The sequence below is a fragment of the Saccopteryx leptura genome, chromosome 7 (assembly GCF_036850995.1).
Source record: "Saccopteryx leptura isolate mSacLep1 chromosome 7, mSacLep1_pri_phased_curated, whole genome shotgun sequence".
NCBI lineage: Eukaryota > Metazoa > Chordata > Mammalia > Chiroptera > Emballonuridae > Saccopteryx > Saccopteryx leptura.
Genome location: NC_089509.1, coordinates 114,662,626 through 114,686,349, shown reverse-complemented (window position 1 = coordinate 114,686,349; position 23,724 = coordinate 114,662,626). Strand labels below are relative to the sequence as shown.

Sequence of the window (23,724 nt, the reverse complement as noted above, 5' to 3'; positions counted from 1 at the left end):
ACTAATAAAACACCATTTCCAACTTATCAGACTGACAAAGATGAACTAAAACCCACAGGCCCTCAATGCGGTGAGAGGCAGTGCAGTGCACTACAGTTCCCTACTGGGGAAAGCCTGAGTTAGTCTAACCTTTCCAGAAAATTATCTGACAGTTTGTGTCCAAAGCTCTGAAAATGTACACTTTTTAGAATCCATAGAAAAATGTCACTGCTAGGTAATGAGTGACTAATGGCTATGTTTGGCTCACTTATTAATTTCAAAGTTCTTATAAAACAAACTCTAGTTACTTTTATAATAAAATAACAAAAGTTAATAAAAAGAAGTATATCACAGAAAAAAAAAAGTCATTTCCCTTCTATCCAGTAATTCTAAGTATGTACTCCCCTAAGGAAATAAGCAAAAATGAATTTTGAATTTTATGCATAAGAATATTAATTGCCACCTTGGCCAGGTAGCTCAGTTGGTTAGAGTACCATCCCTGTATGTCACGGTTGTGGGTTTGATCCCTGGTCAGGGCACATACAAAAATCAACCAATGAATGCATAAATAAATGGAACAAATTGATGTTGCTCTCTCTCTCTAAAGTAAATTTTAAAAAATATTAAATGCCATGTTATTTACAATAGTGAGAACTAAAAATAATCTACAATGACAACATTAAGGGCTATGTAAGCCATGGTATATTTATACAAATGGAGCACTCTATAGCTGCTATTTGAGGGACCTGGAGTATGCTGTGCAAGTCTCCCTCTCCTTCCCTCCTATGCTCACAGAGTTTGCCTGGGGTCCCCTGTGAATGAACCCAGTGCCAACTCCTGATGCTCTAAGGCAGTGGTTCTCAAAGCGTGTGCCAGGGCGCACTGGTGCGCCCTAGAAGATTTCCAGGTGTGTCCTATGGTATTCCAGAGAAATATGTGCCTGTCGGGGACCAAAACACCAACAGGGTTTTTGGAGTTTAGATTTTTGGGGGACAGAGGTGTGGGGAATTGGCTGTAAGCTGACAGTCTGCCCAACCCCCACCTCACTTGCCTGACTAGGTTGTAAAAGGCTGCTAAGCTGTGGTGCTGGATTGTTTACACTACCCTCCATGTTTCCTGGAAAGACTGGAGGCAAGTTTCTTCTATCCTTTGTTTGGTGTAAGTTAAGATGATATGTATGGTGGGGGTTTTCAGCATTCAAAACAATTAAGAGTAAAAAGAGAGGAATTCTTTAATGTATTGACAAGGAAATGAGAGTTTGCCTTTCAAATATATGCCCAAACATTGAAGAAATCACTAGGACACATCAGGCTCATGTTTCTCATAAACACAAGAATGAAAAAACTTAACACATTCGCGCAGGGACCTGCCAAATTTACTAAATCTTACTAAGAATGTATCTATATATATAAAAAGATAACTTTTTGTCATTTTTTACTCTTTAACCTTTTTTATGAATTCTAAAAAGCATAATTCAAAAAATGTAACATAAAAATGTTTTTTAATGTCAGAATAAATTTAATTTTGTCGTACTTATTTCATTTAATTACCATAAAAGCACACTTGGACTTTATATATTTTTCCTTTAATATTTGACTTAATTATTATAACATATTTCTCAGAAATTTGTATATAGTGCGCCTACAATTATTTGTAGGATTTTAAATGCGCCCCGACTTCAAAAAGTTTGAGAACCACTGCTGTAAGGCATGGCCCAGTCTGAGCTCTGAGTGCCACATTCCCTGCACACACCCGACAACCTGGACCTCTCCCCGTGGAGCAGGAGAGACCCTTGCTCACCCCACACCTGCATTTCAAATCCTCCCCCTTGGTCCAGACCATCTGAAATATCACAAGTGAGGCAAATCTTTTCTTCTGTTGGCCACCACCCCTGTACTATAGCCCTTGCTGGGCCTTTCTCTGTTAGCGGTGGCTCTTCTGTGAGGACAGAAACGGGGCCTTTCTCTGTTAGCGGTGGCTCTTTTGTGAGGACAGAAACGGGGCCTTTCTCAGCACCTGGCCAAGCAGCTAACTTCCACAGAGTGCTATGTGTTGGGGCACCACTTGTTCTAAGTGTTTTGGGTACGACTCACTACCCAACAACACATATGGTATATTATTACTTCCACTTCCCAATTGTTCTCTCAGAACCTAGGTCTCATTTTAGTCATTATTATCTCACCAAACGGAGGCACAGAAAAGTGCAAGTCGCACAGACAAGTGAAAGAGGACCCAGCCCCTGGCACTCCGAGGCAGGGTCTGTGCGCTGAGCTCCACGCCGTCACCATCCACTGACTTGAAGCTGGTGGCAGCAGCAGAGTTCACCCTGGGCCTGGGTGGTCTGGAGCAGGAGCGGGCGCTAAAGGGGAGTTCAGAGGTCGGGCTCTGGGCACACAGGGCAGATCTCCACAGGGACCAACGAGACCTCGGCACAAAGCCTGGAATCCCGGCCCGGAGGCTGGATGGCCAGGCGGCAGGCGGGAAGGGAGAAGCTTGGGCAGCCTTCTGCTCCCCTCGGCTTGAGCTCAGAGGTGTGTTCTGCAGGCCGGCCAGGGAGGGCAGTAAGACTGTGAGTGTGGCTGGCCGGAAGTGTGCAGGAAGGGCTAAATCCCAGCCCTTGGCTAGGTTGGAGGGCAGGCGGGATGGAAGGGGAGAGTCCCTTGTTATTTACAGAAGGAAACTGATGGTAGCAAATCCGTGTGGAACCCTCTGATGGCCAAGCCCACGTTCTCAGAGCTCAGTAACAGCTCCCTGTTCCAGCGCTCTCATTTAGGAGACTGCAAACTGAATGACGACAAGCAGAGAGGGGCCTGCCGGGCCCCCCGGGAGCTGGCCTTGGGGTCTGCACTCACTCCCTTTCACAGGCAGGCTTCCCTGACCCCGGGAGGCCGCAATTCAAGAGGAGGTTAAATCATTTCTCTATTTTCAGAATTTCTAGCACTCTCATACAGCAAACTGGTAATTTGTTTTGTAAAAAATTTCAAAACAGAACGACCTTGTTCCTGATCAACATTTTGAAAAAATTCTTATTTATTGATTTCAGTGAGAGGAAGGGAAAAGAGGGGGAGGAGGAACATAGAGTTGTCAAACCGGCGATGCTTGTACTTCGGGACCAACTGAACTCTCCGGCCAGGGTCCCGGTCAACTCTTCAAGGTGGCTCCTTGGTACCTTATCGTAGCTCGCACCACGTGAGACGCGCAGGCGGCCACCTGCACACAGCCCAAACGCAACACGTCCGGGCCCCCACTGGCCTGTCTCCTCCGCAAGGCATTAAGCTCGGCTGAGGGCTGGCCAGGAGAGCTGGGGCCGGGCTCTAACTTCCTCTTTGTCCCTAACACCGAGCACAGTGCCTTGTGCCAGCAGGCAGTCAAAACACGTGTGGGTTCTTCACAAGGCAAAGGCGACATTCCGAAGTTACAAGATAATTTCAGGGTGCTTCGGCTCTGCTTAGTTCAAACTGTCTGCCTTACAGCACTCACAATGCGAACGGTGTGTTACAAAACAAACCAACCTAGTGAACATTGCCACCCTTTAGAAACACGGGATCTCTTGAGAAATGACAGGGCCACATCTTCAAGTCCTAGACTGTCAAGTGGGCAGTGTCCTTGAGCATCCACTGACCTGGGCTGACGTGGGTGCTGGGGACAGCTTCCAGCATGCCTCTTCTGTGTCAGCTTGTGGGTTTATGAGAAAGAAGGGACTGTGCCGTGTCTGCTTTCTACACAGTGGGTGGACGGCAGTACACACAGAAAAGGACGAGAATAAAGAAACAAAATCACACAGTGAGCGGGCGGGGCAGGAGGCAGCTCTGTGAAGCAAGCCTCTGCAGGAAGGGGAACAGCGAGGGGAGCCCCGGGCCACACGAGGCAGGGTCAGCAAGTGAGGAGGGCACAGGGTGGCTGAGAAACGGGGAGCACCACACACAGCACATCCCAGAGGGCCTGCCAAGCCAGGAGGCATGTGGATCTGATGGAGCGAGCCAGTCGTTTGCAAAGGCTGGTCGGAGATGAACAAATGAGAAAAAAGTTATCCACAAAGCTCAGTCAACGTACCAGATAGCCCCATATTGTGAAATTATCTTTCCTCCATTTTGGTGCTAAAATGTTTCCATTTATAAAATCATGGAGATAACTGGCTTTTAAGGAAAATGTTCTTGTTCGGCAAAATCCTGTATCTTGTCCCAGAATATTTATGGAAATCTTACTGGTTCTTGCAAGTCATTTCAGGAGACTGTAGGCTCTTGAGTGACAGGTGACGGCATATTTGGGGAACTCCGGTGGTGAGGTTTAGGACAGAAAACAGAGCAGATGCGGAGCCCTCAGCTCACTGAACCACAAAAATCAAAATCCCTGGGGCCTGCCCAGGAAGCCGTCACGGTGGAAATCTAACATCAGCTGCAAGGGCGCCTGTTCCCTACTGCAGGTTCAGTGATGTCAGAGGACTCCACGTCTCTCATGTAGCAGCTTGGCCCACATGTGAGTGACGTGGGGTGTGACGTGGAGGGTGGGGATGTCACAGTGCCCTGTGAATAGAAAGGGGAAGTCCGAGCACTTCCTGATCACGAGTACAATTACCCCAAAGACAGGTCTGGAGGAGCCGAGTCCGCTCCGTCCCTCAAGGCCCCTAACCCGCAGGCTCACCTCTCGGAGGGGAACAGGGGGGCACTGACAGCCACCCTGCTCGACCCCCGGAAGGTTCTTATACATCATCCTGTCGATGTGAGAGCCCTCCTCTCATTTCACTGCCCTCTGGAGACGAGAGGGACTCAAGTCTGAGTCACCGGGCACACTCTCAACTCCAACTGGGATGGATCTTCTCAGACAGCCCGCAGCGACTAACGAACCCGGCTTGTGGAAACCACTTCCATTCGACGCAAAGCCAGGCTCTGATCCGAATTTCCAGAGGGAGCCCTAGACCGCAGATGCCGCAGGGGCATACACATCTTTTCCATGTCGTCATGGGGGTGGGGAGCGCAGCTCCCACGAGCTCGCCCCAGAAGGAATCTTCTCGAGAGGCAGGCGGGGGAGTTTGGTGCCTCACCCACCTTTCCGTTCCAGCAAGCCAGGCCTCTGACAAGCCTGGGCACCTCCATCCCAGCGAGGCGCCCTGGGGGTCCCTGTGCCTTCTCCCGGGGAGCCTCCTCTGCCAGGCTGCCCAGGGGCACCGCGTGGTCCGAGGACACTGAGGTGAGCACAGGCTGCCCAGAACGCCTCAGAAGCACTGCCAGGCCCCCGGGCTGCCGAAGCTTCCTGGCTCCTCGCGCCTGTCCAGGCAGCTCCACCTTGAGAAAGTCCTCATTACACCTTGTTCTAAGCCCTGTGCACCCTGGCGAGTAATCAAACACCCAGCCCTTTCATTCAAGAGGAGAGGAGACATCTCTCACTTATAATGCACATTTCATTCTCTTATACAAACACACTTCTAGAGCTGCAGTCCCTCTCCCAGGTAACAAACACCCATTCTCCTTCAAAAGACCGATATGTACAGAGATGCTCAGAGACCCTGAAACGCCTGGTTAAAGCAAGCACTGGTGGCCTGGCTGGGGAGCTCAGCGGGTTATAGCACATCACCCTGAGATGCCAAGGGTGTGGGCTCCATCCCCAGTCAGACTCAACCAATGAATGCACAGACAAGTGGAACGAAAAATCGATGTTTCTCTCTCTTGTCATTCCTCTCTCTATGAAATAAATAAATAAATAAATAAATAAATAAATAAATAAATAAAATTTTTGAAGAAGAAACAAGCGCAGTGCATGAGCTGGAGATACGAAGGTGAAAAGACGCTACCCTTCTCCTTAAAGGTGTCAGTCCAGTGAAGGAGACAGAGAAGCGCATGAACAACGACAAGGCGCTGTGACAATGTGATCACGAGGGGCGACAAGTGTAAACACAGAGCCGGGGCGCCCCCACGGGGAGGGGCTGCGCTGGGCGGACCCGTGCGAACCTGGCGGCAGGAGGATGTGGAGTTTGGCTCTTCGGGTTCCTGAAAGCTAAGAAGGGTTTCCAGGGCTGGGAAAGGGTGTGAGCAGGGCTGTCTCCACCTAGAAGGACCGGGCCTGCGTGTCGGCAAGCAGAAAGCAGCAGAGAGCAAACACAAAGACTCTGGAAGCAGGGAGCTAGGCGTGCTTTCTGCAGTTGTCTAGAAAGCAGTCTGCAGAGCTGTGCTGAATCCGTGCCGGCCACCCCGGCCGGGAGCGGGAGCATCAGCTGCTGGTCCACCCTGGCTGCCAGCACACTGCAGGGCACCTAGCAGCAAAGGTCACGCTAGGCCCAGCCCTGGAGCACCCGGTGTGGCTGGTGGAGGGCATGCTTTTCTCTGTCTCTGGCTACCTTTTGCTCCCTCTAATCACTCCAATCAGAGTGTCTTTTTATAACATTAATTTCTTCTGGACTGTTCCAAAACACTTTGCAAAACCCTGAACCTGCTCACGCCGCTTCTCTGGTCCAAACTTCACCAGGAACAGATGGAACATTTTGATCTCAGTCTGATCTGCACGTCTATTTCTTGGTGGGTTCAGAACTCGGAGGAGAGAAAAGGGTGCTGAGATGTTGTCAGCCCTCCGGCTCTGTGAATTCTGCATTTGTGGATTCAACCGAGTGCATTTTCAATTCAAGACTGGGAACCCCCAGATACGGCCGGCGGCTGTATCATCCTACGCCACTTTACACTGTGTACCTGCAGGTTTGGGTGTTCGTGGGGTGTCCCGGAACCAGTCCCCCCCAGACACCGAGGACAGCTGTATTCCCCTGAAGTCTCAACAGGGTGGGCGTGCCGCGTCCCTCGGCTCTCCTTCCCCAGTCACGTCCTCGCTGGGTCCCCTGTGATTCAGGGCTCCGTCTCCCCAGCTGACCTTCTCTCACTAAGCCCGCTACCTGAGTCACCAGGTTTGGTTTTCCTTCTGCGCTGTGTCAACTGACGAGGTAGATGTTGGTTTCAACTCATTGGAATTTTTTTTGTAAGTACACAGAGTTCGTCTCAAATTCACTGTGCAACTTTGGGACAGAAAGTCTGTCCTCCACGGCCTTCCTCCAACTATGAGCGGCATTCGTAACACAATAGGAACTCAAGAAATAGTTGTCCGGTGAGAACTGGAGATCGTGCCTGAGTCTGTATTTTTAACAACTTCCAGAAGAATACTACCTGTAGTCCTTCTAATCTTTGAAAATTATGAGTAAACGGCTACGTGATGTGCCTAAAGGGAGAGCGAGTACGTGAAGGGTGCAGGGCTGTAATAAGCTGCCTGGCAGAGTTCCTCTGAAACTTAATGATATGTGTTAGTTTTTATGTGCATGTTAACAAGCCACAAATAGTGATCAGCTTGCGCAGGTGGCTACAATTAGCGTAACTTGTATACAACAGGCTGAGTTTTCAAGTCTGTCTCTTGTCCGTGCTGTGGGATGCATAAATAAGGATCGTTTCTCGGATTCCACGTGGAAATCAAGTATGAGGACTAGATTTGCCTTCCTCTCCCCCTCACAGGAAAGGTCACAGCGCCCTGTACTGGGAATGCCCATGGCCCGCATTCTCTGTGGGGCCAGAGGCTGCGGGCTGTCCCTTCCATCCCTTCCAGCCACTGCCCCCTCCAGAGGCCACTCTAGAAAACCTGGGACTGATTGGCTCAAATGAGCGTAGGCTCTTGGCTGTAGATGTATTTATAAATGAGATGGGTACATCTAAATGAAAATTTTACTAATGTGATTATTAAGGAACTGGGGAAAATAGGATGGTGATAAATATTCTTTAAGCCTTGCTGATTCTAGAACTTCCTCTATGGCTGAAGTAATGCACAGTCAACATCGAAACGGGAGTCCTGAATTTCTAGTAGAAGTCTCCCTGCACTGTTTGTCATTCCCTTAAAGAGAAGCACCATGATGCTCGTGGTGGCACAGGTGACACAGAGCGACTCTGTTCTCCTTAGTCTTCATTCACCTAGATTTCCTTATGATTATTCACGTGAGGCCAACCCAAACAACGCCTGAAAGCCATTATACACAGTAGGTAAGAGCAACAGAAAAGGCTAGTGAAGTGACAAACGTGCTCTGCGGATCTAAAACTGCAACGCGAGTTCTCAGCACCATCCCGAACAGAACGGGGTTCTTTACTGTCCCATTGAGAGCAGGAAGAAAGACTGTAGTTTGGGGCAGGAGACTTCTCTCCAGTCTCAGTGTTAGCAGGAGCTTAGCAAGATGCTCTCAACCACCCCTCCCAGTCATTTAAAAATATCGGGACACGTAGGAGTTCTTTGTATAACGCAGGGGTCCCCAAACTTTTTACACAGGGGGCCAGTTCACTGTCCCTCAGATCGTTGGAGGACCGGACTATAAAAAAAAACTATGAACAAATCCCTATGCACATTGCACATATCTTATTTTAAAGTAAAAAAACAAAACGGGAACAAATACAATATTTAAAATAAAGAACAAGTAAATTTAAATCAACAAACTGACCAGTATTTCAAAGGGAACTATGGGCCTGCTTTTGGCTAATGAGATGGTCAATATCCGGTTCCATATTTGTCACTGCTAGCCGTAACAAGTGATATGACGCGCTTCCAGAGCCAAGACGCGTCACTGGAAGTAGTACTGTATGTGAGCGACGCAGCGCTTTACGGCGCCGCCACATACAGTACTCCAGGAGCACAGGATGCGGATGCATCTCACTGACCACCAATGAAAGAGGTGCCCCTTCCGGAAGTGCGGTGGGGGCTGGATAAATGGCCTCAGGGGGCCGCATGTGGCCTGCGGGCCGTAGTTTGGGGACCCCTGGTATAATGCCTAATGCATAGAAAGAGCCTCTGGTGTGACACATCAAACAATATGAAGGAGGAAGAAAATTCAAGACCATGGGCATTGAGACATTTCAGCCTGACTTAGAGAGAAAGAGAAAAACAGACACGAACAGCCCCACAGACAGAGAACTCCTGACAGCACTTCCATCACAGGTGCCCTTGTACATAGGCTACTGAAAGGGGTATGAACTGGTACGACCTTTCTAGAAGGGAACGGGGTGATGTTTCAAGATTCTTAAATATGTTATGCTAACCACTCCTCCCTTCTGCCATGAAGTGGTAAGAGGGAAATTCAAATGGAATTATCATATACAGTGGTATCTTGAGATACAAATTTAATTCGTTCTGTAACTGAGCTCGTAAGTCAGTCAACTCATATATCAAACTGCTGATACTGGACCTGTGAGCCAACGCGCCAACTAATGGCAGCTTCCTGAATCACAACTTATATCTCAGAATTTTGCTCGGATCTTGAACAAAAATATGGACCGAGTCGTAGCTCGTATCTTAAAAAATTTGTATGTTGGTCTGTATGTATCTCAAGGTACCGCTGTACTCAAATATTAACTGTGGTATTTCTGGGTGGCAGGATTATAGGTAATTTTGATTTATTCTTTATACTTTTGTATTTTCTAATGTTAGAATATACTTACATACTTTTATATAAGTGTAAGAACATACTTTTGCTTTTATAATCTGATGTAAAGCTTCCTTTTGCAGGAAAAAGTGGGGGTCAGAGGGACCTCACTAAGAACTGGGGCGGGAGGAAGTGTCGCCTGCCCTCCTGTCTGTCCCAGGCTGTGTGGCTGCCCGTTCTCCAGTCCTCCCCGCTGGAGCTCACCCCTGTGCAGCCTGAGGACCACTCGATGCTACTGGCTCCCGACTGGTGACCGCCACGTGAGCCCTCTCAACCAACCTCCAGACTCGATGCCCGCAGGCCCATTCGTCCACATCTCTTCCTGTCCGTCTCCAGTGGCCCCTCAAACCGAGCAGACCCTCAATGGAAGTCATTATTTTTCTTCTCAACTCTCCCGTCCTTTGGTGTTCCCTGGTCAGTACGCGGTCCTGCATCAGCCCAGGTGCCTACGCTTGCCCTCACTCCCTCCCCTCCCTGTCACACCTCATCCAGGCAGCCACTGGTCGAGGCCTGCCACCCTTCCTTCCTCCCCCTCCCTGTCACACCTCACCCAGGCAGCCATTGGTCGAGGCCTGCCACCCTTCCTTCCTCCCCCTCCCTGTCACACCTCCTCCAGGCAGCCATTGGTCGAGGCCTGCCACCCTTCCTTCCTCCCCCTCCCTGTCACACCTCCTCCAGGCAGCCACTGGTCAAGGCCTGCCACCCTTCCTTCCTCCCCCTCCCTGTCACACCTCCTCCAGGCAGCCACTGGTCGAGGCCTGCCACCCTTCCTTCCTCTCTGGGATCTGTCATCTCTCCCACGTCTCTATCTATGGCGGGCCCTTGTCATCTCTCTCTTGGAATATAAGCGTCCTTCATTTTATTCTCTTTCAGTCTACTCTTCATATTACAGCCAGTAAACTCTCTCTGAAACACAGTTCTGATCGTGTCACCGCATTTTAAGTCCTTCTGTGGCTCCCCTGGTGGCCCGCACCCTTCAGGCCTGGCCTCTGCCTCCTCCTCTCACTGTCCCTCTTTCACACTCTGGACCACACACTCCAGGGCAATCGGCCATCGCTCTACTGGGCCTTCTGTTGCCCCTCCATGCCTGCCCCAGCACTTTGCTTGAAAGGCACCCCCCTTGAAGGTATCCCCCTCATGAACCGCCGCCCCTGCTGGGAAACCCCTTACGCCCAGACCGCTGGTCCCCTCCAGCGTGTCCCAGTCCCGCTGCGCTCGGCCGCGGCTCATTGCAGCGCTTCTCATTTCCTGGGCGGTCTGCTGGCTCCTTCCTCTACCGAGTCTCATTCTGCCACCCTCCATTTCCAGCGCCGGGCATGGAGTGGGCGCCCAGAGAACGCCTTCCGAAGTCTGCTGAACGAAGGGCTCCGTGATGACGAGAACAGAGACCGATTCTACAAACACGCCGACCAGCCAGCTAACGGCTCACTCTCTCTCGTGCGTAAATAAATAATAAGACCAAAGAAGAGCCAGTGGGATGACTATGCCTGTCCCTCTTACCTTGTACTGAATACCACACTGTACAAACATTAAACAGCAGAGAGCCGGAATGCTCATTTCTTGAAAACAACTATTGGAGAGAAGGAACAGAAACATTCTTAACTATCATTTGTAAACGCATTGACTCAGCTAAACACATGGCTACGTACAGCACTGGGGGTGGGGGGGAGAAATGCCATGCGGCTTCATCAGAGCTGTGGACTGCACGAGCAAGCCCCTCCTGCAGTGCGCCAACAGGCTGGCAGGGCCACAGCTCTGCACGGGGCAGGAGATGGGTGGGGCGGGGGTGGGGGGGATGATGGGGCGGGGGCCGGGGATGACGGAGTGGTGGGGGGACTGTGCATGAGGAGGTTGCAGAATCTGCAGAGGTGGGAGATTAGAACCACAATTCTTTTTGCTTCAGGCTAATTAAAGCTCCCTGACTGCAAAGAGGGTCAGGGAGCTGGTGCTAAACTGACTCATTCCTCTACTTCTGGACTCCAGCTGGACCTGCTAAGCATGGTCCTCATCAAAGGGGTAATTTACCTAATTGCACGAAACCATCCTGAGAGCTAACCTCGCACAACGGCTCTGCAGGCCCCAGCGCAGCGCTGCTGAGCTGCTGAGAGCTGGCTGGGTAGCAGATGACTTCCACTCACGCGGGGTCAGCAAACCATGGGCCACAGGCCACCTCCGGCCTTCCACCTGCTTGTGGATGGCCAGACCTAAGATTGGTTTCCACAATTTTTAAATAAATGAAAAATAATCAAAGGAAGAATCCTATTTTGTGACACAGAAGTGACATGAACTTCCAATTTAGGGCCCTTAAAATTTTCTTGGAGCACAAGCACACTCATTTGTCTGTCTCTGGCCGTTTTCACACTGTGACAGCAGAATTGAGTACTTGACACAGACCAGATGGCCCACAAAGCCTAAAATATTTACTCTCAGGTTCTTGTGAGAAAGTCTGCAACCCCTGAGTTAAGAGCTGGCTAGGCCAAGGTCATCCATAATAGCATTGCACGGCAGCTTGGGTTCCCATCTACTTAAAAATTGTTTCCACTAACGAGTTTATCTTTGCAATCAAGTCCTCTCAAAGAAATGGCCTCAAGTTTGAGCGTCAAAATGGTGCCAGGTAGGATTCAGATAAGACTCAGCTGAGAATTTAGTAAAGGCCCCTTTAGTTCAGAGGAATTTGCCCAAGAAGATGGAAATAAATTTTCTTCACTACATAGTTCTCTAAATTCAGAAAGTCTAAGGCTTATGCCCCACCCCCAGACCACCTTTTTGGGGCCCAGAAGTGGCCTATTTCCTCCAGGCAGCCGGGCTTGTTTCCCTAGCAGCCGTGCACTGTGCCCCCCCCCCCCCCGCCCACGTGTGACCACCAGACTCGGAGGGCAGGTGGGAGAGAGGGCCCCACAAAGCTGCAGGTGTAGTTTCCTGACAACAACCAGCACTCCCTAAGATGCTTCTGTTTGTGGTTCTACTTAGCAGACAGCGACCTTCCCTTGCCATCAATGGCTAAGACACAGAATGTCATATCGGAGTCAAGCAATGGCATCTTCCTCCCCAGAGGGAGGCTGCCTGGGAGGGCGGTCGGGGAGCTCTGCATTCCCCCAAGGCAGACAGGCAGGCCTGGGTCACACTGACCAAGAACCCCAGCAGGGCGGGAGGCTTCCCACAGTCCCCACCACCACCAGCACCAAAGCTCAGATTTGCATATGATTATAAACCATGTGATCACTTTGACTACAAGCACAAAAAAGTCCCTTTATGGGAGTCTCGGCTAAAGAAACAGGAGTGACATAAGCTATAATAAATAAAATAAAACAAGTACGTGTTAAATTCTAGAATTAACATGGCAGCAGAAAACATGAAGATGAGAAGAGACCAGTGGACGGGATCTTATTCAGCTTATCCAACCAGGAAGCACGAAGAACGAAAGAACGCGCTTGGCACCCGCATCTGCGTCTGGGCAGTGGAACAAAGGAGCACCCTTTCGCCGAGCTAGAATCTCTTCAGCACTTGGTTCAAGCTCCACGTAGAAGAGACATTTAGAGCAGGTGATCTGACCTCGAAGATACTGCTTCCAATGTGTTCCACATCACAGCACATCCGGAATTTGCTGATGTTTGATGGCACACTGGGACAAGCAGACAGGACTGCCAGCAGGCGGTCCCAGGCACTGAGGCCGGCCCAGGTGGCCCTGGGTGCTGAGGACGCACCATCTCAGATGTGGCCGAGGCAGCTCTGGGCTAAACTGTTGGCTGCAACCGCCCGGCGGTCCGGCTGCTCTGTATTTCTGAAATAATTTTGACCTCCAAATCACTGGGTCCTGACCCAACAGACAGGTACCATGCTAGTCCGCCACCTCACTCATTCTGAAGGTCACTGTGGTGAACGGACGTCTCGGAAAGGTGAAACTTCTGGGTTAGAGTGCTTCTGCATTCAAGGGCACAGTGGTGTCCCCTCTCTCAAAGGCCTCTCACGGAGCCTTTCTAATTGAGGCTAGTGTAAAAGAGGCATTTCTTTTTAGGACTGCCACCAAAAATGTGGACACAGTGAACCGAGGCCAATGATGCGTCAGAGACAACTCAAACAGCAGGGTATGCCCAGAGCCCCGAGGAGAGATGGGTTTTCGGGAGGGCAGAGCAGGCGGGCGGTTGCACAAGAGAACGAAGGCAGAGACAGCTGAATGGGCCATTCAGCTGATTTACAAAGGGCCTCGCCAGCGTCCCTGGCTGCAGGGGGCCGATGTGCTCCTCCCCCTCAGGCCGGGGACACACACTTATCTCAGGAACCAAGGAATCAACTCCTAGGAGGCAAATCCCTTATTTTCAAATCTTCATTAACTGGAACCTAATTAAGACTTTTGAGGGCTTTTCTCTCTTTAAAGGAAAAGTTTTCTCTTAAGTCAGCATGGTGTAAATGGGGAAAAACTGAATGAAGAGCTAGCTATCCAGATTCCTACCCTGAAAGCACTTACTTTCCCTGTGGGAGCTCGGCTTTCTAATTGACAAAGTGAGAGGGCCGCTGAGAGGACGCCCACGTTATCCTCAGCCACACGATCCGGTTCTAAGACATGCCGACGGATCAGTGTTCGTCCACAATCGGTGGTCATCCCCCTGACCAGATGGATGCCCGGCCCTCCCAAAGCGAGTTCAGGTCCCTGACGGTCTTTTGCAGTTTTCAGAGTAGTTCACATATTTAATTCAATACAACAATCTGATGGGGTCAAGTCTCTAAAATGCTGTGACAAAACATCTCTCGTTTGAATCAACGCTTTAAGAGGTGGTAAGGTAGTTATTCCCGGAGCTGGCCCAAGAGGAGAACCATACAGAAGAGACACACAGGTCACCAAACGTTTCTTTTAACTTAACTTAGAGAAATGCACGTTCCTGAACAGTTCCTTAAAATGTAAATCTTTTCAAGAGTATGCTAATTGGATTTCTACATATGTTGTTCTAAATAAACTGTACTTGTTGTGATTCACTGTGTATCATTTATAGCTTTTGTTTCCTTAGAAAAAAGAACTCAGACATTTGTAGGCAATCTGAGTACAGAAGTCCCCTGCTTCTATGACATTGCTTCTACCTTTTTATCACCATCACACCCAAACAGCGGAATATTTGAAGATTCATCTTCACAAAGTCTTGACCATTTAACTTAGTTTTCACAGAAATAACAGTCTTCCTTTTCAAGTTCTATTTGATCAGTTTACCTACTATTTTGTAGACCTGCAGAAATATTATATAACAACACATACAACTGGAACCCACAGGCGCCCGATCCTGACACACGCAGGCCCAGCGGGAACACCAGCGCAGGAGCGCACGCCGTGGGCACTGACCACCACGCCCTGCCGAGGAGAGAGCCCTGGCTGAGAAGACCATGGGACATCTGGGCAACGAGTTCGAGAAGGCAGGTGGAGGGCTTGTCTGGAGCCTGGGGTGGGAGGGCAGGGCTGGACAGACAGGGCTTGGCGACATCAGTATCCAGTTAGTGGTTAAAATAACAAGAGTAGAGGAATCCATTCAGAGGGGAAACGTGGACACAGGGAAAAGGGAGGTGGGCGGGACCCCAAGGCATGCCACCCCTACGAGGATGAGCAGGGGAAGGGGCTTCTGCCGAGGGGCCGCAGGACACGACCGGAGATGAGTGAAGGGGAGCAGAGAACCAGGAGGCGAGCTTCTAGGAAGCAAGCACGGAGAAGCGTCCCTGGATCTGGCCGCCAGGCAACTGCTGCCTGGTGAGAAGGGAGCCTGTTCATCTCCCCCAGTGATTTCCCGGGAGGGAGGAAAGTCTGTCATCTCCCACGGCTTTGGTCCCTCTTCTCCCAGATTAGTGGTCTTCTCCAGGAGCCCCTCCTCCTACTGTCCTGTCGGCATTCGGTGCAGAGGCCGGCTCCGGCCGCCCGAGCCCGGCAAGCGAAGGAGGAGCAGACCTCCGGAAGACGCCCGACTCCCGAGCACGGGCAAACAGATGGCTCCCTTACCCGAGCGCGGCTGACGCTTCTAGCCCCAGGCTGCAACGATCTGCAATGCTTGCTAGAAAGCATGTGTGCAAGTTTATCACCAAAGGTAGGATGAAACGAAATCTTCAGTTAGAAGGTTTTATTTGTGTGTGTGTGTGTGTGTGTGTGTGTGTGTGTGTGTGTGTGTTTGCGAGAGAGACAGAGAGAGAGAGAGAGGTAAGAAGCATCAACTTGTAGTTGTGGCACCTTAGTTGTCCACTGACTGCTTCTCATACATTCCTTGACCGAGGGGGGGTACAAGCCGAGCCAGTGACCCCTGGCTCAAGCCAGTGACCTTGGGCTTCAAGTCAGCGACCCCAGGATCATGCTGATGATCCCACACTCAAGTCGGGGAGCCGGTGCTCATGCTGGTGAACTCAGGGTTTCAAACCTGGGTCCTCAGCGTCCCAGGTCTATGCTCTGTCCACTGTGCCACCACCAGTCAGGCCAATACTTAGAAGCTTTTGAAACAAGGCCTTTGAGACCTCTCCAAGCTGGGAGGCTCAGAGAAAGAATTCCTGGTGAGGCTGCACTCTGCCAGTGGTCTGAGAAACGGCTCCCTCGGCCAGTCCTGCTGTCCACCTCACTCTTCACACAGCCATCTCCCCGCACCATGTGATGATGGGGAAGGAGAGCGAGTTCTCTGGGATTTGGGTGTGAAATATAAGTGAGAAGAAAAACTGCATGACTCAGAACACAGGCTCCACTCTACAATGTACCGACAAGTAATGGGGACACAATTCCTGGTTTGAAGAGCCATGGACGGTCGGACATGGCCATTCCGCCAGGTTTGAGGACAGCTGCCTCAGTCCCGAGGGACGCCAGCGTGGCTGTGACACTCAAGAGCAACAGACACCGTTCCGGGCCATTTTCTCCAACAGCCCACGGTCCACAGTCTTCCTCCCCAGGTCTATGCGTCTTTAGAAATTGATCTGGAATTTGTAAATGTGTAACTCTTTTGGGAAAACAAAGGGTAAGAAGAAATGCTTTTTTCTTTAAGCCTCACAGTCAGCTACTGGTTAACTCCTTCCACACTTCCATGGTCCCTGTTTCCAGCTCCATTCAGAGGAATCAGAGGTAGAAACCGAGGAAAGGACCAAACACTAGAGATAGGCTGAGCAGGTTAGACCGGCTGGGTGTTTTAGTCTCAGAGCTGCCCAGACAGGCCACCCAGTAGCCTGACCACAGTGTTGGCCTCGTGTGCCCGTGGCACTAGGAGGGTGGGTGGCAGTTGCTGCCTGCCTGCCTCAGAGAACGCTGTTCTGGTGCAGTGACTGGGCACAGGGGAAGGAGGGAAGAGCCCAAGACCACCATGCCGAATCTCACGCACACAGGGCTCAGGCACAAGTCAGGTCTGTTGGTTGCACTGAAAACAGGGTGACTGACCTGGTCCAAACGCAGTGCGCCGTCCAAGAAGCGCTGTTTGCGTAGCTCCTTGGCAATTCTGTGCAGACTCAGGACAGCCTGGTGGACCTCCTCGGCGGTGTGCTCCGGCGAGATGGGGGGCAGCTCCTCCTGGGGGATCTTCTCAGTCGGGCTCTCGATCATGCTCTGCGCGTGCTCATAGCTCAGTTTGGTGCAGGAACGGATGACAGTCCGGCCAAACCATTCGCTCAGGATCTGCAGGGGGACACATCGTGAGGAGACTTGTTTTCAGGTTTTTTTTATATGGAACCATTCATCGTACACATTCTACAGAAATTCCCTGAGCACCAACTCGCTGTTCTACTTAGCTGTGCGCCCACTGATTGCTCCTCATACGTGCCCTGACCAGGGTTTGAACCAGTGCCCTCGGCCACCGGGAGGACGCTCTACCCACTGTGCCGCTGCCCAGGGCTGGACTAGTTCTGTATTGGGGGTGCTGTCCTGTGCACCCCTAAATGTTTAGCAGTATCCTTGAACCCTACCCATTAGGTGCCAGTAGCACCTCTCCTCAGTCCCTGAGTTGACAACCCAAACCATCCCCAGACATTGGCAAATGTCCCCTGGGGTAACTGGCCCAGGCTGAGACCCACTGGGCTCCAAACCGACACTCCCCAGTGGAGCAGTGATCCTCGCCGAGGGGTGGGATTACCACCGATTTGTGTTTTATACTTTCAATTTGTCTGTGTTCTCTGTAATGAGCATTTATTACTTTTAAAACAAAAATAAAATAAGCATTAAAATATTTGGGGAGTCCTGAGTCTGAGGTACAGGGAGGAGGCCCGGATGGGGCTCTGTCGTCGGCAGTCGGGGTGCAGCCCTGGGGCGATGACTGGTCTGCAGGTGTGGAGATGGCTTGGCGGACCCAGGAGGGAGAGGAGGCAGGTGAAGAAGCCGAGGCTGCATTCTCTGCCTGCTCCTCTCTGTTAGAGAACGAAGAGAGAAGCTGGAGGGTGAACGCAAACAAAGACAAAGGCACTCAGAGAGGCAGGAGAGAAGTCGCCTGTCGGAGGCTGGGGACAGCAGAGGGAGGGGCCGTGAGAAGGGTACTCGGGAACAACCACAGACACAGCGCTTCTGATGAGACGCGCAGGGTTGGACACTCCCCAACAGCAATATTTAATTGCACGGCAGCCACACGAGGCAGGTGTTTTATGATCCTCGTTCTGCGAGTGAGGAAACTACGGCACAGACACGTTAAGTGACCCGCTAGAGCACGAACGGCAAAGCCAGGAACTGGACTCGGGCCGTGTAGCCCCAGAGTCTGAGCTCTTAGCCACTAGGGTATGTCAAATGCCACCTGGACATTGAGGACGGTGAAAACAAAGAAAAAGTCCTGCATTTAGCATTTGCTCATTGGTGATGTTTCGGGAGGCTATTTTCGGGGGGACAGTATGGTGCAGGACGGGTAGATGGCAGGTGTGTGCGGCAGAGGGGTGACAGAGGGGCTGTCACAGGGCAGCCAGAGCTCTGCCTTCCATCGCCTCTCACACACACACACCCAAGTGCCTCTCAGATGGAAGCGTCTTCTGTGTGAGTCCCAGCGGAAGAGTCTGGGAAACTTGGGGGTAAAGGTAGGTAGGTGGCTAGCAGAGCAGGCCACGTGAGGACGACCGATCCCACAGGACGGGAGGATGGGGCTGTTGCTGGCAGGCGAGGGGAGAAGCCAGTACGACGGGAAGACTGACGATGTAAGAGGACAAATGGATCCTGGGTCGACGGACCCTGGAGGTGACCCACCCCTGAGAGAGGAGCGGGGCCTGGAGGGGTGGCGGGCAGGACCGGGGGGCCGGGAGGCGGCCTTGAGGGAAGAGGCACGCGGAGGGCACGCAGAGCACGCGGAGAGCACGCAGAGCATGCAGAGCACGCGGAGAGCACGTGGAGAGCACACAGAGCACGCGGAGAGCACGTGGAGAGCACGCAGAGCACACAGAGCACGCGGAGAGCACGTGGAGAGCACACAGAGCTCGCAGAGCACGCGGAGAGCACGTGGAGAGCACGCAGAGCACACGGAGAGCACGTGGAGAGCACACAGAGCACGCAGAGCATGCGGAGAGCACACAGAGCACGCAGAGCACGCGGAGAGCACACAGAGCACGCAGAGCATGCGGAGAGCACACAGAGCACGCAGAGCACGCGGAGAGCACGTGGAGAGCACGCAGAGCACGCGGAGAGCACGTGGAGAGCACACAGAGCACGCAGAGCATGCGGAGAGCACACAGAGCACGCAGAGCACGCGGAGAGCACGTGGAGAGCACACAGAGCACGCAGAGCACGCGGAGAGCACACAGAGCACGCAGAGCACGCGGAGAGCACGTGGAGAGCACGCAGAGCACGTGGAGAGCACGCGGAGAGCACACAGAGCACGCGGAGAGCACGCGGAGAGCACGCGGAGAGCACGCGGAGAGCTCGCAGAGCACGCGCAGAGCACGCGGAGAGCACGCGGAGAGCACGCGCAGAGCACGCGGAGCACGCAGAGCACGCAGAGCAGCAGGCCCAGAGGAGTCAAGGGCAAGGCCAAGAATGCTGGGCCGAGCGGGAGTCAAGGCCGTGAGGAAAGTGGGAAAGCTCTGTGACCAATGCTGTGGAAAGTGTGACTTACGAGCCCGGCCAGCGGGTGTGCCGAGTGGCCGAGGGCTCAGGCGGAGGGAGGGGACACCGGGCAGGGAAGGACTTTCAGCCCGGGCTGGCAAACAGTGCCCTGCCCTCCTCACCAGCCACACGGCTCTGCTCAGCCGCAGGGACAGTGCTTCCCGAAGGTACGTGAAGAACCCAGAGGTCAGCCCAGCGGAGAGCCCAGAGCAGAGGGGCTGTCCACACGGCAGAGCCTCCAGGGGACGCAGCTTCTACCCTGGAGGGCGGAGAGACGCCGCTGACCCCCGCACCTTCCCCTGAAACGGCAGCCATGACGCACAGGGACGGAGGGGTAGCAGGGACAGAGGGGTGGCGGCTGCTCACCTTTCTCTTTGATCCAGTGCGAAGAGCCTTGTTATAATAAAGCGTCTGGATCTGTAAGATCAGACTTCAATTTCTTTTAAAAGAAACAACCTCAAACTATCCTTTCTGGATTATGCCAAGAACGACTGTCCTCCAAAAATACATGCAATTCAAACATCGTGCTCATGACTCCTCTGCTGTGGCAAGCGGGTCCCCAGTGTGGCTCGCAGGAGGTGTCGGTGTGCAGAACGCAGGAGAAACTGGAGAGCCGATTCTCCGACCTGGTGGGGAAGCAGCGCACACAGGTCTCCGGGGAGACTGTAGGGTCAGCCCACGCGTGCCCTTCTGTCTCATCCACATTTCCTGAGAACTCCCCGCTCATGGGTGGCTACAGCCTCCTCTAGAACGACAGGGCCATGGCCTATTCATTCCTGTGGTCACAAAGTGTCCCCGGGAGTTTCAGCTTGTTTCCTTTTCTTCGTTTCATTCCAAACCCGGTCAACCCCTTCCTTCTATGTGTCCACATCTTGTCTGACAGTTGTCTTTAGCACGCTCAGGGAAACTCTCCTTTCCATCTCCCATCCCCCTCCCACACCCACTTTCCCAGTGGTCTCGCATAGTCCTTGGGCGTCCAGGTCACGGGATCTCCGGTCTCCAGGGTCTGTGTCCCTCTCCCCTAGAGGACATGGGAACCCCCTGTAGACGCACACAGGTAACCACCACACACAGGTCAGGGAGTCCTGTACCAGGACTGGGCATTTATTTTCATGAAAACTGCTGGGTTCAGAATCACTTTAAAAATCAAACGAGCCACCACAGATACAGAGAACAGACTGATGGTTGCCCGAGGGGTGGAGAGCTGGGGGGGGGGCTCTGAAAGAGGTGAGGGGACTAAGGAGTACAGATTGGCAGTTACAGAATAGATACGGGGATACAAAGCACAGCACGGGGACTACAGTCAGTAATACTGCAGTAACTGTGCATGCTGCCAGGTGGGCACTGGAAACATCGGGGAAGACTTGGTCAAGTATATGGTTGTGTGATCACTATGCTACATGCCTGAAACTAATACAAAATAATATTGAATGTAAACTATAACTGAAAAATAAAATAAAAAAAAACCTAGTAAGAGCTCCAGGCCTTCTCCCCTGAAATATTTATGCACAAACTTTTGCAGCGAGTTCCATGAGGTCCCTACACACCCTGCCACCCTAGCCCACGTGTCCTGGCTCCGAGTTGAGTTCTGCTGCTCCCATAGGAACTGCTTGCTGCTGCGGTGCTGAGCCCTGGCCAGAGGCCGCCTTTCCCCCAGACCAGTTCTCAAATGTACTGTCTGTCGCCTGGCAGAATCAGAAGTCCACACTCCTCATCAAACAACACGCTGCCTGCACCACCTCAATCTGGGCCGCTTGTCCCTAACAGGCACCTCTGCCCCTCAGGCATTGCCTTCCCCGTCAACACCCGTCTCAACAGCACACACGAACACCACCAGGTCGGAGACAACGCCGCTCTGGCAGGTTCCGAGGAAACCGGTTTGGACCTTCTTTTTGAACACTGGCAAGACTGAAGTCAAAGTTCTGAAGAGCCCTCAGGAACTTCCTGGCCCTGGGACAGTGGCCTCAGGCAGCAGACCCTATCCTGCTTTAACACAATCCGGGACTTTTAAAAAGATTCTCAGACCTGGAAAACTTGCCCGAAACCACCTCGTGGGCAGGCAGGTAGCGGAGAAGTGGGGAGCCCCCCACAGCCTTCCGGAGAAGGGCAGCGAGGAAAGGCAGACCAAGAGGGGGGCTCCCGGGGGCAGCCTGCCTTACAGTATGGGAGGACGGCCTTGCTGGATGGGACACCTCATTAATTTCCAATTTGGAAACTGTATCCACATCAACGCCCCGTACAGAACCAGGGCTCATGGCAGAAGACAAAAGAACAAAGAGTTTTTCATGGAAAAAGTAAAAAAGCCGTGAGAAGCCTCATAAACAAACCCGTCAGAAGAAAGATCATGCCCTTCCTCTTCCCTCCGCCTAATCACGGGGTCTGGGTCGCCCTCTCTCTGCGGCCGCAAGCTTCCTGCACTCGCTCTAGGACATTGCTGTCCAGAATGTCAGGTTAAATGCCGTGCCCACAGCAACCGAAGGCAGGCGACGAGGGAAAAAACCCAATCAGAAGGGAGCAAGTAACCTACAGAGCATGACCTGCTTCCTGGTGCCGGGGAGGGACAGGAAGTAACAGCACCACTGGGAGCGACACCTTGGAAGCACCTGGAACTACCTTTCACGATCTCTTTAACGCGTCTGGGAGGACCGCCTTTCCGACCCATTTACGGTTGAGAAAACAGGCCGGGACCTGCGGAAAGTCACACAGGTGTCTCAGCGGCGGCCAGGGTTACATCCGTGTCTACAGACTCTAAATCCAGTGTTACTCTTATCACATTTTAGCTAAAGGTCACATAATAGAGATCTACGGTGAGGTAAAGAAAAGGAAGTATGCCTCATTTACCAACTTCCTACGTATTACAGATACTAAGTTGTGAGGACACCATGTCCTTTGAAAACTGGTCAGTTCTACTTAAAAAAACTATTTTTAAACTTACCTTCTTAAAAATGTCAGTGCTTCAATAAGAAATTTCTGGTTCAAAAAACTGCTAATGGGGTAAATTTGTAATTTTAAGTAAGTAGATGCAAAATTACTTCTGCAGCACCCTGGGCTTCTGTATATAAAGTATTTGTTTCAAAAAAAACCACCCAAAAACATATTAGGAAGAAACATTTCCCTGACTGGAATAAAACCAAGTTTGGGGGAGCCGGGGCTGGGAGTGGGGGCAGGAGTGATCCCCGCTGCGTGGAACACGAGGCAATCATCCTGGGGGGGGTCAGAGGGGCCACAAAGAACAAGTCTGAGGGTAACCGGGCAGGGGGCGGGCAGGCAGGAGAGGCCACGTGGGTGGGCTGCAAGGCGCAGGGACTGGGCAGAGGCACTGGCGTGGCGGTTGGCGGCGGAGCAAAGGGGACCTCTCTGGAGGCACACTCCTTGCACCAGGCCCGCTGTGACTGAGTGAGGCTCCAGCCATTTCTCAAAGAACAGGGACGACGACAGTGGGATTAGAGAGTAAATAACAAGATGGAAGAACCGTCAGCAACTCGCTTCCTTTAGACTCAGCTGTGTCCTTTCCTACTGTGGGGAGAGGCTCTGAGGCGCACTGGGCCTGCCCGAGACCTCGGCGATGTGCGCTGGGGAGGGGACCGGGGCCGTGTATTTGCCGGCCTGTTTTAGGGTATAAGGCAGTTTATGTGCTAGAATTCTCTGGAATAATTTGCATAGACAAAAAGCCTGAGTAAACTGTGAGCTCTTCTGACTCAAGTCACCTGCCATCAGCCTAGTCTGTTGACACCCAGACTCGAATCGGCCTGGCGTCCATCTCGACCTGGAGGCAACTGTCTAAACTTCTAAACCTAAGAGAAAAGAAATCGGAAACTTCAAGTGTTTGCCATGCAACGGTAGGAAGCGGCAGGGACGGAATCCCAGTGTGGTCAGGGGACCAGAACCCCACCCCGATGGCAGTGGATGAGGCCTGGAAAAGGGTCCTCTTTACCAGGGACAGCTGCCTCAGGTGGGGCGGGGCAGGGGGACTCTAAGGAGGGGCAGACTTCCACGGGTGGCAGCTGTGTGCCCACGGCAGGGCGAGCGTGGAGGCGCAGTGGGGGACCCCGCGGCGGGGTCGGCTGGAGGAAGCGGGCAGCGCAGCCTCCTGGTGTGAGCCGTGAGCCTGGCAGGCAGGCAGGGCGGGCTCAGGCGTGCTGCGGAGGCTGCCGTGGATAAAACACCATCCCGAGGGGAACGCCGTTCTAATGAAGCAGACTCAATCAACAAAGAACTGTGGAAACAGACACGCAGCTCACTTTCTGAAAGCAATTTTGAGCATTTGTTTGGAATACATGGCATTCTGTGTAGAGAGGGAGGAAATTTAAAA

General features: G+C 52.1%; 1 protein-coding gene across 1 annotated transcript in view; it reads right to left on the bottom strand.

Moving 5' to 3' along the window:
- DIS3L2 (DIS3 like 3'-5' exoribonuclease 2) overlaps positions 1 to 23,724 on the bottom strand; it is a 320,107-nt gene that overhangs the window by 54,475 nt on the left and 241,908 nt on the right. The window contains exon 13 of the mRNA XM_066345627.1: positions 16,785 to 17,018. Within this exon, the coding sequence (XP_066201724.1) occupies positions 16,785 to 17,018 (234 nt within the window). The remainder of the gene's footprint in view (positions 1 to 16,784; positions 17,019 to 23,724) is intronic.